The sequence below is a fragment of the Phoca vitulina genome, unplaced genomic scaffold (genome assembly GCF_004348235.1).
Source record: "Phoca vitulina isolate PV1807 unplaced genomic scaffold, GSC_HSeal_1.0 scaffold47, whole genome shotgun sequence".
Lineage (NCBI taxonomy): Eukaryota > Metazoa > Chordata > Mammalia > Carnivora > Phocidae > Phoca > Phoca vitulina.
Window position 1 is genome coordinate 1,727,144 of NW_022589750.1, and position 17,707 is coordinate 1,744,850.

The 17,707-nt window shown below is 58.1% G+C and overlaps 3 protein-coding genes across 5 annotated transcripts; 1 reads left to right on the top strand and 2 right to left on the bottom strand.

Annotated features, from left to right (window-relative positions):
* Positions 1–857: 857 nt before the first annotated feature.
* Positions 858–5,698, bottom strand: ZMYND15 (zinc finger MYND-type containing 15). Of its 3 annotated transcripts, none has more exons than XM_032432126.1 (13): positions 5,119–5,698; positions 4,479–4,713; positions 4,236–4,391; positions 3,815–3,975; positions 3,125–3,277; positions 2,726–2,806; positions 2,457–2,573; positions 2,270–2,358; positions 2,084–2,182; positions 1,824–1,977; positions 1,676–1,734; positions 1,246–1,406; positions 858–1,029 (listed from the first exon to the last, which is right to left on the bottom strand). In XM_032432126.1, the coding sequence occupies exons 1-13, from the start codon at positions 5,696–5,698 to the stop codon at positions 858–860; spliced, it is 2,217 nt and encodes a 738-aa protein (XP_032288017.1). The 3 variants fall into 3 exon arrangements, with proteins under 3 accessions (XP_032288017.1, XP_032288016.1, XP_032288018.1); XM_032432125.1 differs by having other exon boundaries at positions 1,676–1,770; XM_032432127.1 differs by lacking the exon at positions 2,457–2,573.
* Positions 5,699–6,697: 999 nt separating this feature from the next.
* Positions 6,698–10,484, top strand: CXCL16 (C-X-C motif chemokine ligand 16). Its single transcript, XM_032432130.1, has 5 exons — positions 6,698–6,914; positions 7,235–7,373; positions 7,627–7,709; positions 9,042–9,458; positions 9,885–10,484. The coding sequence occupies exons 1-5, from the start codon at positions 6,806–6,808 to the stop codon at positions 9,929–9,931; spliced, it is 795 nt and encodes a 264-aa protein (XP_032288021.1). The 5' UTR covers positions 6,698–6,805; the 3' UTR covers positions 9,932–10,484.
* MED11 (mediator complex subunit 11) lies at positions 10,429–12,049 on the bottom strand. The gene is made up of 3 exons (XM_032432131.1): positions 11,872–12,049; positions 11,626–11,756; positions 10,429–10,974 (listed from the first exon to the last, which is right to left on the bottom strand). Exons 1-3 carry the CDS (start codon positions 11,954–11,956, stop codon positions 10,837–10,839), a joined length of 354 nt encoding a protein of 117 aa, XP_032288022.1. The 5' UTR covers positions 11,957–12,049; the 3' UTR covers positions 10,429–10,836.
* Between the last annotated feature and the right edge of the window lie 5,658 nt (positions 12,050–17,707).

A 17,707-nucleotide genomic window follows, 5' to 3' on the forward strand; every position in this document is an offset into this window, starting at 1 on the left:
TGAGGGGGGGAGGGTCAGAGGGAGAAGCAGACTCCCTGCTGAGCAGGGAGCCCGATGCGGGACTCGATCCCAGGACTCCAGGATCATGACCTGAGCCGAAGGCAGTCGCCTAACCAACTGAGCCACCCAGGCGCCCCTACTCTTCCCTTTCTGTACTTTAATGACTGAGTCACTAAACCCAGCCCACACTCAGGGGATTTTAAGAGTGGAGGAAAGTCACCGGAGGGATTTAAGCAGGGAAGTAATGTCGTAGAAAGAATTCTCTGCCGGACTCGTCGAGTGGGCAGTGAGAGCGGACATGAACTGGGTTTGAGTGACATTCGCAGTGGACTCAGCACAAGCTGGTTCTTCGTTGCATATGAGGAATGAGAGAAGGACAAGGATGGCCCACGGGTGGGTGGCTGGGGGCCTTTCGCGGCCCCTAAACGAAGGCCTGTGCGCCCCCAGGAGCTCGTGTGCGTCCCCTGCCCGCTAGTGAGAAGCCCCTCTCCGCTCCTGGGTCTTGCCTTGCCTTGGGGCGGGCCCCTGAGGGTTACTGGGGCCTACAGTGACTTACACACATACATCAGGAGTTTGGGATCACCAAGGAGGGTCGGAGTCGGAGCCGCAGGGAAGAGGGGACAGCCGTCGAGGGGCTGAAAGAAGCTGGAGGAAAATGAATCATCCCGAAATCCTTTTCCTCCCTCTACGTTTAACGACCCGGTTATGGGTGTGTAACCAGAGCGTCGGTGGTTTCAAACAAGTACTTTTATTTACCTCTGCGAGCTCCGCCAACCGGCCTCCCCCGGGCCGTGAGCGTTTCGGTTCTCCCTCCCCGGACGTGCGAGGGGGAGGGCTGGGCGGCCACACCTGAGCCCTCACCTGCGCCGGCGGGCCCCCCGCCCGGGTTTCTTCTCCCCTCGGCGCCTGCGGGCGGGGGCGGGGGGCGCGGCGGGGGTCGGGACCGGGGGCGCGGGCCCGTGCGCCGGGCGGGTCCCGCTCCCCTGCGGGGGCTTGTAGACCAGGTGGAAGATGAAGGCGTTGCAGTACCTGAGGGGGCGTGGCGCCTTCAGGGGCGGGGCTTCCGCGGGGCGGGGCGGGGCGGGGGTCGGGGACGGGGGCCCCTGGGGATGGGAGAGTGGGCGGGGTCCCGGGAGCCGGATCCAGCCCGCCGTGTGCGCGCGGTGTGGAGGCCCGCGGGGGCGGGGGTCGCGGGGAGGGGGTCCCCGGAGGGCGGAGGACCCCGCGGGGGTCGCGGGTCCTTACCAGGGCATGCAGTTGTCGGCGGCTCGCAGGCGAAAGGGGGAGCGGAAGGGGTTGGGCCGCGGGGGGCTGGTGCCCCCTCCCGTGGCCACAGCCATGGTCTGGTCGTCCATCACACAGCCGTACTCGCTGCTCTCGGTGAAGAAGGCCGGGACTCGGAGGGACTGCGGTGGGCGCGGGCCTCTGACTCTGGGAACGGCGCCTCCGCCCAGCCCCTCCCCAGGCGCCAGGGGCGCAGACGGGGGTGGAAACCGGGGACCCAGACAGACAGGGAGGGAGGCACGAGGCGGGCGGACAGACAGACAGACAGGGTCGGGAGGGCCCTGGGCGCGCCCCGGGTCTGGAGCAGAGGGTGGGAAGAAGCAGCTATCGGAGAAGGGGGGTGGGGTGGAGGCAGGAGGGGAGAGCAGGTCCCTTTTCGCCCACCCCCCACCTGTAGCCGGGGCAGCGAGCTCAGCCACGTGTCCTTGAGACCAAAGCCGGAGTTAAATCCTGCAGACCGAGGGAGAGCGGGAGAGCGTGCAGAAGCTGTCGCCCTCGGCCTTCTCCCAGGTCCCCACACTCCTACCCCAGGCTCTTACCGATAACCAGGTCGGGTTTGGGCCCCTGGAGCAGGTGGTAGGGCCGTGCAGACACCTTGATCTGCAGGTCCCTGCGGCCCCCCTTCTCCTTAGTGCTGGAGCCGAGCCGCGCGGATACCCCGGAACCAGGACGGACAGACACCTCTGGGCCATCCTGGGGAGCCGGGAGCAGAGTGGAGACACCGCTGGAAGTTAGGGCACTGGGAGGCGCTAGGCAAGGGGAGAGCAGAAGGAAGGAGGACACCTCCCCCAGCCCTCACCCTCTGCAGGGTAAAATGCTGCTGGTCACTGTCAGGGGGCAGGCCATCACCCACAAACTGCAGCTCCAGGGCCACGTGGGGGAGCAAGACCAGGAGCTCCTGAAGGACGGAGAGGACAGATCAGGGTCCCACCCCACGGCCAGCTCCACACCCAAATGCCCAACCTCGGGTCCTGGAGGGACTTACCCAAAACACCATGACCAGGTCGAACTCCTTCCCGGCTTCCACCACGTGGATTTTCAGTGATTGCTTGTTCTGGATGTTGAGCTCAGGGACTGGGTGAGAAGTTAGCCGCTTAAGAAGATGGCCTCCCTTCCTCTTGTCCCCCTCCAGCTCCCTGCCCCCCTCGGTCCCGCCGCTCTGCTCTCCTTACAGGACTGGGGCACCAGGTGGGTGATGACGTAATACACAGTCAGCGGGTAGGTGAGAAGCACGGCCATGGGGGAGTCCAAGCTGAGGCCCCTCCACGTGTAGTAATCCTGCCACGAGCCTGGGGAGAGCGGGTTACTGGGGGACCTGGCCCCGGTCTGGACCCCAGCAGCCCCTTCCAGTCTAAGAGCCCCCTTTTTCTCAGCCATTCAGACTGCTGGCGCTCCAGTCCCTGTCCCTACCTCTTGCCCCCTCGGGGCCCCTCCAGCTCACCAAAGACGCCCCTGGGTGGATCTGGGGGCACAGGAGGCATCAGGGCGGGCCCATCCCCCTGGAGAAGCTGGTAGGGATCTCCTGAAAGAATGGAAGGAAGAAGAGGATCCTGGGGTCAGGGAGACCCCCACCCGGCACATCCCCTTCTTCCTTCCAAAGGAGCTGTATTCCCTGGAGCTGCAGCAAGAGGAATGGGAGGTTGCCTGTGGATGGGGCTTCCCAATGGGGTGGGCAGTGGTGACTACTTTGAGGATTGGGGAAAGGCCTGAAATGGCCACGGTGGTGGTAATGGAGTTGGGTGTGTACGTGGAGGGGTTATCTGGGGCCTGGACAACCGTTTTCTCCCCCATCCTTCCCTCTGCGCTGAGGGGCCCATGCCTGAAGAGAGGCCCCACGAACCACCAAGAAGAAGGCTCAGGGCTGGCGTGCTGCCCCGGGGGCGCCTGGGGGCGCCAGGGCCTGGAATCAGCATGCTGAGCTGGGTCCAGTAGCCGCGAGTGAGGCCCCGTGAGGCCAGAAAGGCCTCCTTGTTGAAGGTTTCACTGGTCACCTCTGGAGAGGGAGGAGGGGAGGGGGTGAGGGCCTGGGGGCTAGGACCCCAGACTATAGCTCTTCTCAGTTTCTCTCAAGGGCCCTGGGTCTGAAGCTGGTTCTAGGCCTGGAGAGAACCAACATTTCCGAGTGTCTACAGTAGAGCGGACACCAGCGAGTGTCAATTCCCTGGGGTTTAGCTTTGGTTAATATACTCATTTTACAGATGAGGAAACTGAGGGTCTAAAAATTCAAGTGATTAGTTCATGGTCCCCAGTTACCGGCAGAGCTGGGCAGCAAGTGCATGCACCCCTGTTCCCGAATCCCCTGAGCTCTCTCAGGGGCGCAGGCTCCTCGCACTCCTCAGCTCCAGACCCTGTCTTCAGCCCCAGGGCTCTGACCCCCAGCCCTAAACCCCCAGAATCCGGGCCTCGCTCCTGCAGTCCGGCCCCAAGCACTTCTCCTGCAGGCCCGGGACCCTGTACCCAGGTGCCCAGGCCCAGTCCCAAACCCCTGTCTCAGTCCCGCCCGCCCCCCAGCCCCGTGGCCTTGTGGTACCTGCAGTGTAGGTAAAAGGCAGACTTGCCAGCTCCCCGGCCCGCTCCATGAAGCCTGCAAGCCTCGGGCACCAAAATCGGTGGCTCACGTCATCTGGGCATCGGCGCCAGTCGGCCCGGAGACAAGCCTCTCCACAGTACAAGACGGCACTACACTGGGGGCTGGGGTCACAGGGGGTGGTGGGCACCCAGCGTTCATCTCCGTAGGTCCTCGGCCTGCTCTGTGTCCTACAGCTGCCCATGTATCATCTGGTCTGCTTTTCCGCATACTCTGGTCCTAACAGCTTGCTTTTCTCCCCATCGACTTCCTGGACCCTCACTCTGTCTGCTGCACGCCCCCCCCCCCCCACCAGCCAGCTTTCTCTGCTTGCCCGAGTGTTGGGGGTCTCCCTCCCTCTCACTCCATCCTTCAGGCTGCTCACCAAGGTGTCAGCTTCACCTCAAAGCTATGCCTATGGCAGACATGGCAGGTTCGAGCCCGGAGGGAGGCAAACGTGAAGCCTGGCCGGGGACCCCACGTCCGCATCGGCGTCTTGGCTAACTTCACGCCCAGCCTCGGGACCAGACTCTCCAAGTCTCTGAATGGGGGTGGAGACTGTCAGGCTGGGGGGCTCAGGGGTCCAGGTCCCGAGGCCTCCCCAACCTCAGATACCAGGTTTTTGTACCGATGCAGCTGGGCGTCTCCCACAGTGAGCTGTCGGGGCTTTCGAGGGTCTCCGGAGCCCATGGGGCAGGCCATGCTGTGGCAGAGGAGAGCATAGGCCCGAGGAACCAGGTTCTCGGTCCCTGAGCCCTTGCCTGCACTCCCCTGGGTTCCATCCATTAGCAGGTCAATGCCCAAGATGGTGCCATGTTCATCGGTCACCAGTAAGAGGCAGGAAAGGTGCAGGGGGGCAGCCTCTGGGAAAGAAGGGAAAAGTCAAGGGCGGGGAGCAGCAAAGATGGTCAGGGTCAGGAGTATGAACGTCATGCCTACAGGGGCTAGGCGGGTCAACTAAGTGAACAGAGGGGAGAGGGTAGAGAGGGGATGCCTCATCGGAAGGGGACGCCTGCTGCACAGTGCCGGGGTGTGTGTGGCCATGCAGAAGTGTGGACCTGCTGCTGGAACTTTCTGGAATTTTTTTCTGTCAATGTATAAATGTTGGCTCAAAAAAAAAAAACCCAACAAAACGAAAAACATTGTGGGTCAATGAAAACACCTTTTCTGGCCAGACTGGCCTGTAGGCCACCGTTGGTGACTTCTGGCTAGGCTTCCTGGTAGAGGGGGTCTTCCAAAGGGCAGAAGGCCCAGCCCGGGGTTCTTACCACTTCTCCGCCCCTTCCTCCTCTCAGGGCCCGCTTCGTCCTCTGCCTTGTCCTCTCGGCAATCATCCTCGCCGCCTCCTGCCTCCTGCTCAGTCTCCTCTGTCTCCCCTGGAGGGTTTGCTTCCTGGGGGGACTCCCTGCTGGTGGGGGCTGGCTCCCCATCCTCCTCTGGATCTACCTTCTCCATGCCTGCACCGTCCTCCTCTCCATTCTCTTCCTCCTCCTCCTCCTCCTCTGCTTCCTCCCCTTCCTCCAGGCTGACAAAGCTGACATAGGGGCTTAGGTCTCGCAGGTGGAGTGGGGGCTCATCTCCCAGGAACCGGGCAACCCCCAGGCCTGGTCCAGGGCCTGGCTCTGCCCCTTGCCCCAGGCTGATGCCCACACTACGGTTGGGCAAGACATGGAGCACCCAAAGGGCAGGGTCCTGGGGCAGCCTTCTGATCTGAGCCTCCAGCTGGCGCCAGCGGCCCTCAAGGCGGCCCCCCCCAGCCCCACGCTCTGCCGCGAACTTTCGGAACCAGCCAAACAAGAGGGCAGCGAAATCAAGGAACTCATCTCGGTATCCAGACACGAACTCCATGTCTTCAGGGCCGCAGGTTCTGGGCCCAGACTGAGCAGAGGAAGGGATGTATGGTGAGGGAGAGGGTAGGGGTGGGTTTGGGGCTGGGTCCCCAAATGGGGGGGGGTGTGGGTTTGAGGGTCACTTACGGTGGGACCTCTGGGTGAGTGTTAGCAGCTGAGACAACTTTTCAGGGCTAAGGGTGGGAGTTCAGGGTGAGAACGGGGGCTGGGCTTGGAAGCGGGCAAGCAGGGTTTAGGATGAGTAGTCAGGAGTGAGATGGTATTTGGGCCTCAAAATCTGAGGCTCAACCCCTCAAAAGTAGGGTCTGACTTGTGACTGGATTTGGAGGGCTAATCCTATGGGGAAGGGCTTGGTGAGGCGGGATTATTTTGGATCCGTCTGTAGGGTGTGGGAGGAGGGACCCGGAGCCGGGGCATCCCCTCGGCGTGGATCGGTTCGGCGGGGAGCCCCCGCGGACCCAGCCCCTCCCGGCCGCTCCACCACTCCGGTACCTGCAGCCGCCACCACTTTTCGAAGGTAAATACCTCGGGGCTGGCGGGGCGCGCGTGACGGCAGGGCGGCCGGAGCCCGCGACCCGGGGGGCCCCGCCCCGCCCCGTGCGCCCGAGGCTCGCGGACTTCCCCGGGGCCATCACCAGGCATGTGACCGAGTCGCCGGCGCCCGGCGGGGAAGCGAAAGCGCCGAGGGGGTGGAAGGAGCCGTGCGGCCGCGCCTGCGAGTCCTCGGGGCCGCGGCCTGACCTGGGGACGGCCGGACGGCGTCCCGGAGCCAGGCTGAGTCAGTCGGTCCGCCGCCCGCGCCGTGCGCCCCGCCCAGCAGCCGCGCTCGCGTTTCGCTTTGCGGGCACCTTCCCGGCCGTCTCCTCTCGGCGCGGGGGCGCGGGGGGCGCGGGGGCGCGGAGCCCCGCCTCCGGGGCTTTCCCCGCGGCGGCGGGCGGCGGACGCGCGCGGGCCCGCAGTACCGACCGCGCTGTCGGTTCGGACGCTGCGAGCGCGGGAGGAGGGCGCCGCCGGCTCGCGCTGCACCCCCCAGCCCACCCCACACCCCGGCCGGGACTCGCCGCCGACGGCCGCGGCTGCCCGGCATTCCCGCGGGCCCGGGACGATGGCGCTGGACGCGGCGCTCCGGTCCCGCCTGGCCCCCGGGATAAGCTGGCCCCGGCGCGCCCCGTTCCTCGCGCTCCTCTTCCTGCTGGTGCAGCTGCCTCCGCCAGGTTCGTCCGGGGCCGCGCTGGCCCCCGGGTCCCCGAGTCCGCGGACGGGATGGGGGCGGCGCGGGGCACGGGGGCGCCGAGGGCCGCGGGGTTGTGTTGAGTAAGTGACGAGCCGGGGTCCCCGTGCAGCCGGGGCGGGGCACAGGCTGGGGGACACCCGGGTCCGGGCCGTGTTCGGGACGTGTTTGGGGGTGTGACGTGGGGGTTGGGCCCGGGGTCAGATCGGATCGAAGGGAGAGGCGCAGTACCAGCGGGGGGAGCCCTTTGGGCGGGAACCCTGCGCTGACCACCTGTGTCTCCCCCCGCCCCCCACACCCCAGGCGATGGCAACGAGGGCAGCGCCATCGGGAGTTGTTACTGCCACAAAAGGATTCCTTCCGGCCCCCCTCCGGCGGCGGAGCTCATGGCACATCTCCGAAAACACCTGAGAGCCTACGATCGCTGTATTTCCTACGTCAGGTAGTCTCACCGAGCCCTGGGAGCGCAACGCCTCTGGGGGCCTCCGGGACCCTCGCGGCTCCACCTGGAACTCCCGGGGGGACCTAGCCTGCTCCCAGGATTCCGTTCGCCCCGTACTTCTCCATACCTTGCTTTCCCTTTCCCACATACCTGGGCATTTCCCAGTCTGGGCAGACAGGGCTCACTGGCTCTCGGCAGTGACTTCACATCTTTGGAACGAGGAAAGAGCTGAGACCGCTTTCTTCCTTCCTAGGTTCCAGCTACGCGCCCGGAGTGTGTGTGGGGGCAGCAAAGATTCGTGGGTTCAACAGTTGATGAGCTGCTTTGATCGCAAAGGTACGGCTTCCCCCTCCTCCCTGGGGTCTGTCTCCAGGGCAGCGGTCTGCCCCTCACAATCTGCTTTGCCTCTGTCCCCTCCCCATGACACCTCGCGTTCCTATTGTACCTGGTGCCAGCCACAGTTCCTTAGACCCCAATTCACCCAATGTCGCTAACCATCGCTGTCCTGATTTTTGCCAGTTCCTCTTGTGCTCTTACTTACTTTTTTTCTTGAAAGCAAGGCACTACTTTTGTTTTCCAGTATTTCACTATGGAAATTTAAAGACTTACACAAAAGTTGAAAGAATTGTTCAGGGAACATCTATAGGCCCACCACCTAGATTCTACGTTATTTGGCTTTTATATATTTGTATTTCACGTCTTTTATGTGCTAGGTACAAAATACAGCAAATGTAACTTATATTTTACAATAGCAAGTTTTACAGCGTGTTAACTATATTTGCTTTAGTCCACGCCCATCTGTCTATCCTATCCGTCATCAATGCACCTTATTGTTTTTAAAAGATTTTGAGAGAAAAGAGTGCAGGAGCAGGGGTCGGGGGGTGGGGGAAGAGGGGCAGAGGGAGGAGCAGACTCCCAGCTGAGCAGGGAGCCCGAAAGGGGGCTCCATCCCAGGACCCTGAGATCAGGACCTGAGCTGAAGGCAGATGCTTCCCGGACTGAGCCACCCAGGCGCCCCCACCTTATTTTTGTGATGCATTTCCAAGTTAGCTTCAGGCATGACCACACTTCATCCCCAAGCATGTCAGCATGTGCATTATTGAGCTCAATACTTTATTGTGCTTTTCGTCTTTTGAGGTAAAATTTACATACAATAAGACGAATAAATTGTTATGTGTACACATGCCACTTTTAAAAAACTTAACTAGCAGCTTGTCCTAAAGCAATAACGTCTGTGAAGTCACAAAGCTGATGCGCCGGCTGTATTTTTCTCCTAAAATAAATACACAAAAGGTTCTAACCTGTCGCAGCAGAAATTGTCTGGTGTAGCTTCCGGGGCGCACAGACTGCCCTGTGGGCTAGAGACCTACACGCAGGCTTTCCCTTAATCCTCTTAGCTACTGTGGCCCTTGGTAGGAAAATCCTCCCTGCTCCAGAGCTGGAAGAAAGGCGTCCCAGGGAGGCCAAGAGACAAGGGACAAGGTCGCGGGGCGACCCCCCCCCCCCCCGTAGCAGAGCCAGGCTTCCAACCCAGGTCTCTCCATCTCCCCGTTCAGGAGGCATGCCCTTCCCAGTGCTTCCCTGTTGCGGTCTGCCCTCTTCTTGGACTGCTTCTTCACTTGGCCCCCTCATCTCATAGCCGTGATTCCTTACTTCTCGCCTCTCCAGAATGTGGATATGCTAACTCTGGCAGTGCGGCCCCCCAGGAGCACTTACCTCCTCCCAGCACCCAGGTTCCTGAGCCCACACAAAGGGCACCTTCAGACATGGGCTCCCCTGCTCAGACGTACCCGCCACCCGCCTCGCAGTCTACTGCGCAGCCCACGCTTCCAGCCGGGGCACGGTCCTTGGACAAAAAGCTCACCCGTGCCAATGAAATCGCTACATCCACCGAGGGCCGCAGTCTGGCGGCTGGGCCTGAGGCTGGGGAAAGGCAGAAGCAGCTGGAAGAAAGAGTGGGGCCTTCAGCGGTGACCTCAGTCATGGTGCCCGTCCTGTCCCTCCTGACCATCATCTTCATTCTCACCATCGTTCTCCTGTATGTGCTGTGCCAGAGGATGGCCCATTCACAGCTGCAGTCTCCAGGTAAGCGGGGCCTCCGGGCCCCTCTCCCGGGGACTCGGAGCTTCCTTGGCAGGGATCCTGCCCCAGGCAGACAGATATGCAGGCTGTCTGCACCGCGGACCATAGGCCATGAGGAGAGTCAGCTAGAGACATTTACAGAATAGGGAGGGAGGGAAGGAAGCCGTCACAGGCCCAGGGACCAGTGCTTGACCTTCAGAGCCAGGCAGGGCTTGGAGCAACATAAGATGGCAGCTAGAGCAGGCTAGGGGGAGATGAACCTGTGGTGGGAGGTGGGGGCCATTCATTTAATTCACAGATCTTTACTGAGCACCTACTCTGTACTAGGTTGTATGGGTGATGTTTTGGGGTCTAATTCCCCAGCTCAAGCCATTCCCCCAACTTTCCTTAATCTTAGAGCTGATATCTTAATTTCCTTATCTTTTCCAGATTTGCAGCTTCCTTACATACCTGTGGCATCAGACTCCAACGCCTGAGCTGAGAGTGGAAACCCATAAGGGTAGACGCTGTGATTTATTCAGCCCCATATGCCGTAATTAACATATTAGAATAATCTCTAGCACCTAATTGGCACTCCATAGCTATTTGATGTTTAATATACAAACATCCGGCCACTGCCCTCTTGTAGACCCTTCCTGGGTTTTTTTCCTATGCTATAATGTGAAATCTACCTTTTACTGTAACACCCTAGACAAATTATGTGTTTAATTACTAAAGATTATTTTTATAATTATTGACTCTTCTTTCTGCAGACATCGGCCTCATGCCCTTGCCCCCTTACCATGGTTCCTGGCTTCAGCCCCTCCGCTCAGGGTCCCACCGCCCCCTTGTCCCAGTCTGTCTTCACACACCGGCTGTTCCTGCCCCGACTCCCCACTGCAGGCCTGGGCCCTCCCCCTCTTCCTCCCTCCTCAGTAGGCACCATGCGGTTTGGTTTTATTTCCTCAATCCCCGTATCACCCACATATGTTCCAGTGAGTCTGAGCTTCTTGTTTTCATTGCTGTTGTTTTTATTATTAAAACCCCTAGTTCTTCTTTTATCTCTTTCAATGGGAAGAAGAATGTGTCTTCATTGGTCCAGTCTGCAGAAGCCCGGGGTAGGGACACGGGGTGTTTGAGAAAGTGTGCTGGGTGTCTGAATCTCTGTCTGAGCTTGTCAGCACTTTCGTGGTGTGCACCTGCTGGAAGGGCCAGGGCATCGTCGCGGGCCGGCTTGATCTCCAAGTGTCTCCGTCCCCACCTTCTGCCCCTTTGTCCTCAGATACTCTGCCCAGCAGGGCCGGTATGTGGCAGCCCCGACTTCCCACGCTGCAGGTCTCTGGGTTTTGTCCCGGGTGCCGTGTGGTGGCCTTCCTCCAAGTTCTCGCTCTGCCTGGTCGGCCTAGTTTTCCAGCAACTGCTCACAGATTCGGGCCACATCGCTGAGCTTGAGGCGAGCGTAGTCCACCCGCTTCAGGGCCATCTGACAGTCCTTCCTCGAAGAGTAGCTGGAGCCCTCGTGGGGCTGCCCTGTGGCCACCTGCAGGACATTCGCATGGATCAGTGACCCACCCCTTCCCTTACCCAGCTCCCCAACCCAGAGAGCGTCAGGTCTCTTGTCTCGTTTCTTCCCTGAATGTGAAGCCGTTCGGGCACATGGGAGGTGGCTGGGTGACCCAGGGTAAGTCACTGAACTTGTTAATTCACCTGTAAAATGTGGGTACGCCTAACTACCTCCTAGAGCTGTTGCAGGATTAGATAAAGCAGTGTCTGGCACGTTGTAAAAACTTAATGAAGGGTGCTGTTGTAAGAGACCCGAGAACCCTCTCAACCCTGTCCCTTTTCTCGGGGCGTTGCCGCTTCGGGCCCCCGAGGTCAGGTCAAGTTTCTGAGTGCACAGGCTTGCGGCTTTGGCACGGGTCACCAGTCCTTTCCCGGGACTTCCCCGCCAGCGGCTCACGGGATGCGCGCCAGCGAAGCCGGCAAGGCCGCCTTTAATATCTTCCCTCCGGAGAGATAAGCCGACCCTGGAAGGGAGGGTTCTGCAAAGGTGTCCCCGCCGGCCCCAAGGCCCAAAGCCCCAAAGCCCCGTCCCGAAGGATGCCGCAGGCCAGGCAGGGCGGGGCGGAGCGCGGGGGCGGGGCGGGGGGCGGAGGGCGGGGCGGGGCGCAGCACCTGCCGCCGCACGCACCTGGGTGAGGTAGCGGATCTGAGCCGACAGCTCCGCCTCCACGTGCTGCACCGACGCCGTGAAGGCCGCCGCCTGCCGGTCCAGGAGCCGCTCGTTGGTTTTTTCCTTGGACAGTTCCAGGATCACAGTACCTGCGGGGGCGAAGAGAGGGCCGGGGCTGGCCGGGGAGGGCCGGGGCTGCCCCCGCGGGCACCTGGGGTCCCCCCCACCGCCGCGAGCGCAGGTGCCGGCCGCTGGGTCCCGAACCTGCATTCTGGAGAATGGCGCCGATTTCCCGTTCGATATCCTCCAGGGCGCGGAGCCTCTCGTTCGCCAAGCTGTAGGTAGCCATCGCCGCTCTGGGGAGCGCCGCCCCCCAAATCCACGGAGTTTTTCTCCCTCCGCGAAACGCGTCGCTTGAGCCCGGAAGCGGCTGTCGGCTTGCGCCTGCGTAGGGCGCGCTCGGGGCTGCGACTACAATTCCCAGGATGCTCGGCGCCGCCTGGCCTGGTGAACTACAACTCCCAGGGTATCGAGCGCCTGCCCCGGTCTGCGCCGCCGCCGCCCCCTAGCGACCACCTGTGGGAAGAGGCGGTAGTGAAGCGTTGGAGGTCGGTCAGCCCCGCGCGCCTCCGCGACGCGCCCGGGGGCTCGATTTGATGTCTTCTACGAGAAGTGCCCGCGCGGCTGCGGGTGCTGGGTGAGGGTGATGGGAGCCCTGGGGTGCTCCGCCTGCCCGCCCCGCTCCGCCGTCCGTCGGGGCCCGGGGACGGGCGGCCTCGGTGAGTGTTACATTGTTCGTCCCGGGCGGGAGCCCCGCGGACACCCAGGCTTAGCAGCGTGTTCCCCGGGGCTGGCTCCTTGCGGCCTTCCCCCCTTCCCTTTCTGGCCGCCGGTCACGCGGCCGGGGCTGGGGATGCGGCACGAATGGGATGGGCTCTCGGCTGACAGCGAGGTCGACGTTTGCCCCGAGGCGTGCGCAGGGTGCACCTGCGGGAGCCCGGAGAGAGGGTTCTGGGGGGCAGCGCTGCTGGAGCCGAGTCTTGCGGGTTAACCAGGGGGACGAGAGGCTGCAGCGGAAAAGGGGAGCGGCGCAGGCAAGGGCGTGGGGCCGGGGAGGGGGGGCCCGGCGCCGCCCAAGTACCACCGGGGATTCAAGTTTGAGCGGAGCGAGTGCGGCGTGGCGGCGGCGAGGCTGGAGTGGGAGCCAGATCGGGAAAAGGCTTGCAAGCTGAGTACTTTGGACCTTGTTCTGAAAGCCCTTGAAGGATCTTCAAGAAGTGTGTTATGGCCAGGTTTACCTTCTTTGGAAAGGTCAATCTGGACAGCCCCTGGAAGGTGGGGAATGAAGCTACTTGGCACAGGCTTAGCAAATGAATGGAGACTTTCAGTTCGGCTTAGGGACCTGGCATTTAACTTCACTCCTTTTTAAAATCCTAATCAAAGAACAACAAGGGGATTTTATTAAGGGGTCGAGAGAGAGAGGGGAATCAATAGCAAAACTTTAGATAGAAGCTGGAAGACAGAAGAGTAAGTGGTGACTGATATAGTAGTGAAGCGGTAATGAAGCCAGCAGTGGAGAAAGCTTAAAAGCAACTTGATTTCCTCTTAAATTAGTGGCATCATGTACACTGGGGTGTAGGTGATACTAAAATGAGGAGGATTATTTGAAGTAGTTAGACCCCCCTGCCCCCCAGATCTTCTCCTTTAATGCATACATCAGTGCAACCACTCAATCCCGACCCATCAGATTGCTGGAGGTTTCTTTGTTGAAGATGGAAAACAGAGGGTCTTTGGTGTGAAAGGCCCACCCAGGGCACAGTTGTATTGAAAACAGAGATTAGGGGTGCCTGGCTGGCTCAGTTGGAAGGGTGTGTGGCTCTTGATCTCCGGGTCGTGAGTTTGAGCCCCACATTGGGTGTAGAGATTATTTAAATGGATACATAAATTTAAAAAAACAACAACACAACAACTTAAAAAACAAAGAAAACAGGGATTAAATGAAAGTTTATTTACTGAGTTGTTCCAATCTGGAATTCTGTACTCCAGCTGTGCTAGGATGAAGGCTAAAAATGCAACAATTCAACAACATAGAACTTAATTTTTTCCCCCCATGAAACAGCCCAGCACGGGTAATTCAGCATGCTGCACAGATCATCCGGAGATCAAGACGAGCAGGGCAACTCTGCCATCCTGTAGGGTCTTGTACTCCGACGTGTGGTCTGGAGGCCAGCAGCGCTGACATTACCTAGGAGCTCGCTAGACCTGCAAAATCGCAGGCCCCGCACACATCTTCCGGATCGGTATCTGGGTTTGAAGTTCCGCAGGTGATCTGAATGCACAGTAACCTCTGAGGGACACCGCTCTGGGGCAGCGCCGTGTGCCCTGTCGAGACTGGCTTGCTGCCTGCCTGCGTCATAGCTGGCAGCGAGGGGGAGGAGGAAACCTGGGGGAGGCAGACCCTGGCTCAGAGGTCTGACTAGGAAGTAGCCCAGATAATTCCTACTCACATTCCACTGAATAAACAGTCGTATGGTCTCACCCAACTCCGGGGTTCTGGGAAATCCAGTCCTTACCTAGGTGGCCAGCTTCTGTCCTCACAGCACGGAGGAGGAGATTTTAGGGGAGACGTGGACTCTCACAACAGCCAAAACGAAGATGGAATAAAGACATTTTGATATGTCCAGAGGTGGCAAATTTTTCTGCCGAGTTCCCTTTGTCAGGAGGTTATTAGATGTAGACCCAGAAGAGAAAGCTGTGGGATCCAGAGACTGAGTAAGGCTTCGGTGCTGCAGAGAGGTGAACAAGAACATGGGGTGAAGGGAGATGCAGGGTGACAGGCATGAAGAACATCGAGATCGGAATGGAGCAGATCTTAGAAGGCTTCTCTTCTTCACGGAGATGGAAGAGAGGAACATCTGCTTCGTTTGGAACGTATTGAGTGCATATATAGACTTTCCGAGGAGAGTATAGGGCAAAATTAGGGATGAACTCAGAGAATAAACAGGTTCTTAAAATGACAGTAATTCAGGGAAGACCACTTGGCGCTAGAAGAGAAAGGTCATCAGGATGACTCTGGATAACTTACACGTAGGCTTGAAAGTATAAATATTGAATATTGATCTAACCTCCATTGATACCATTCTCTTGGGAGTATGGGATGCCGGGGGCAGGAGGGAAAGTATTCTGCTGTGGGGGAGAGGGGCAGAAGGGAGCTCAGTCTTCACCTCGTATAGCAGGACGCCAGAGATGCTTAAGATGAAAATCAGAAAGTAGCAAAGTGAGCAGGTTGTTTGGGAATATGGAGGTCAATACCAGAAGGAACATCTGAAGGAGGTGAAGGTAGCTGCCTCTGAGGAGAAGGGAGTTGGAGAGGGGTGGGGTATGGGCCTTGTGATTGTGTCCGACCCCTTACACTGTGTGCATATATGACTTTGAAAATAACAACACACTAAAAGCGAGTGGTAGAGAGGAAACGAGTAGAGATTTACTTCATGTGGAAGAGACCTGGGTGTGGAGGAGTGTCTTCTCTTTGGTCTCCTTCCTTCCTCGAGTGGAAGAGACTTGCGTGGGTTTATGCATCATGGAGGAAGAACCAGTGGAGAGAGGCAGAGGTCGAAGAGAGGCGGGTGGTGGGATGAATCGGGGTCTCAGAGGAGGTGGGAGGGGAGAGATCTGAGCACAGGTGGAGGGACGAGCTTTGAACGGGAGGAGGCGGCTTGACCTTGGTTGTAGAGAGAATTGGGATCCATGTTGGTGTTTGTGGGTAGGAGGTGGGAAGTTGAAATCATTCGTCCCTCGCAGCCTCATCTCTGTGAAAAACAGGAAGGTTTGCAAGGTGGTGAGGGAGGTGGCCAGGAAGATGGCGAGGGACAAAGGCTCATCAGGAATTGAGGGCCCAGCTGAGGTTAGAGACCCTTTAGGGGCAACGGCCCCAAATGTATACCCAGCGCCCAGTGTTGACAGCTAGGATGTGTTAAAAATTACTTGTTGAATGAACAAATATGTCCAGTTGTGTGATTTTTCTGTGGTGGCGCTTGCTCACCCAGTCAGGTGGGGCCTGCAGGGTGGTGGTGGGACGGAGCCCAGGCTGGGGTCTGAGAGCAGGTGTTTGAAAGGAGGAGCAGTTGAGCTAGAGGATGGGATTGCAGTGGGCAAGGTGGGCTCCGAGTTCAGTCTGGAAAGAAAGGCGCCAAAATGCCAGGGAACAGATGGGCCAAGAGCTTGGCCACACACACACACACACACACACACACACAAAACAAACCAAGAAGCCATTAAAAAAGTGATTATGATTGTGTACCGTAAAATTTAAAAAGTGAATTATTAAAAATATCAGGAGCAAGATGCTTTGCAACTAGGGGGGTGCTGCACAACACTGTGGATGTATTAAATGCCACTGACCAGTTTCAAATGGTTCATTTTACGTTATATGAATTTTTCCTCTGTGAAAACACCAAAACAAAAAACAAAAAAAACCCAAAAATCGCCCCCAAAAATGCAAACCTAGAAAGAAATTCAGAAGACAATGACAGACCGGGAAAAATATTTGCAAAATATATGACAAAGGGCTCATTTTTTTAGTATATAAAGAGCCCTTAGAGTACATTAAAAAAAGAAAAGTACCCAAATAAATGAGGTTTTATCCTCACTCATAATCAAACAAATGCAAATTAAAACTCAGATGATACCATATTTCACCTGCTTGATTGGCGGGATCCTAAAGATGCTCACGGTCTTTGACTCAGCAAGTCTGCTTTTAAGAATTTGTTTTACAGGGGCTCCTGGGTGGCTCAGTCGGTTAAGCGTCTGCCTTCGGCTCAGGTCATGATCTCAGGGTCCTGGGATCGAGCCCCACATCGGGCTCCCTGCTCAGCGGGGAGTCTGCTTCTCCCTCTGCCCCTGCCCCTACTCACACTCATACTCTCTCTCTCTCAATAAATAAATAAAATCCTTAAAAAAAAAAAAAAAGAATTTGTCCTACAGATCTAGTCCCTGTGTGCAAAAAAGACCTGTCTTCGGGGATAATGATTGTACTGGTGTTTGCATTAGCGAAAGAGCGGACCTCCTTCACGTCTCTCGGCAGGAGACTGGTAAAAATAAATGCCATCCAGGGAATGCAAAGTCATGCAGCTCATTGAAAGAATAAGGAAGTTCGGTATGTGTCGATACAGAAAAGAATGCACCATTAAGGGGAAAAGCATGGTATAGGAGAGTGGACATAGCATGCTAGTATCTATTCAAAATAAGGGGGAAATATACTCGTACAGATATGACTGAGTCCAACCAGTATCTTTGGAAGAAGAACGGGATTGGTGCTAGTGGTCGCCTCTGGGAATGAGAAATGGGAGGCTGGGGATCAGGGGCAGGAGGGAACCTTCTTTTCACTGTTGTATACGGTTTGGATTTTTTTTTTCTTTCCACCATGTGCATGTTTTACCTTCTTAAAAACATTAAAAACTTTATGAAAAGCTAAAAAAAAAAAAAGACATCGTTTCTCAAATTGTGTGCTAATTCAAGATCCAGATGCGTGGATTCTTCCTGGGACCTGCTGGATCAGAATCCAGGAAGGTAGAGCCTGGGACGGTGTGTCTTTATCTTGCCCCCTCCTCGGCGGGGGCGGGGGGGGGGGCGGTTCTGATTCACCTGAAAACCTGCTGAGCTCCGTGGGCCGAGAGCTCAGCCGTCAAGGAGCAGGCTCACGGGAATCAGAAGGATACCGGCAGTTCGTCCGTGTGGCAAAGACCAGGTTGTGTGGGGTAGGGGCAAGCAAGGTCCCTGGCATTTTGGCAGCACTTAAATCCGTGGGTAAACAGCGGTCTAATTAGATGTCAGGCGCCAGAGACCGAAGGCCCCCTCTGCCCCATCTGGAACTACTTTGCCTTGCTGTCTCTGCCCCGTTCCTGCCTCCACACGCGGTGCTGCCATCACCCAGAAGGTTCCAACCCGTTCCTCATCTGCCAGTTCTCTGCTCCAAGGTCCCTCCCTCCGGGGACATCTTCCCCAAACCCCAGCCTAGGTCAGCACTCCCTGACATGCGTTCTCCTCGCCCCTGGACTTCTCCTTTGGAGCACAGATACCGTCATGAGGTCACTAGGGAATG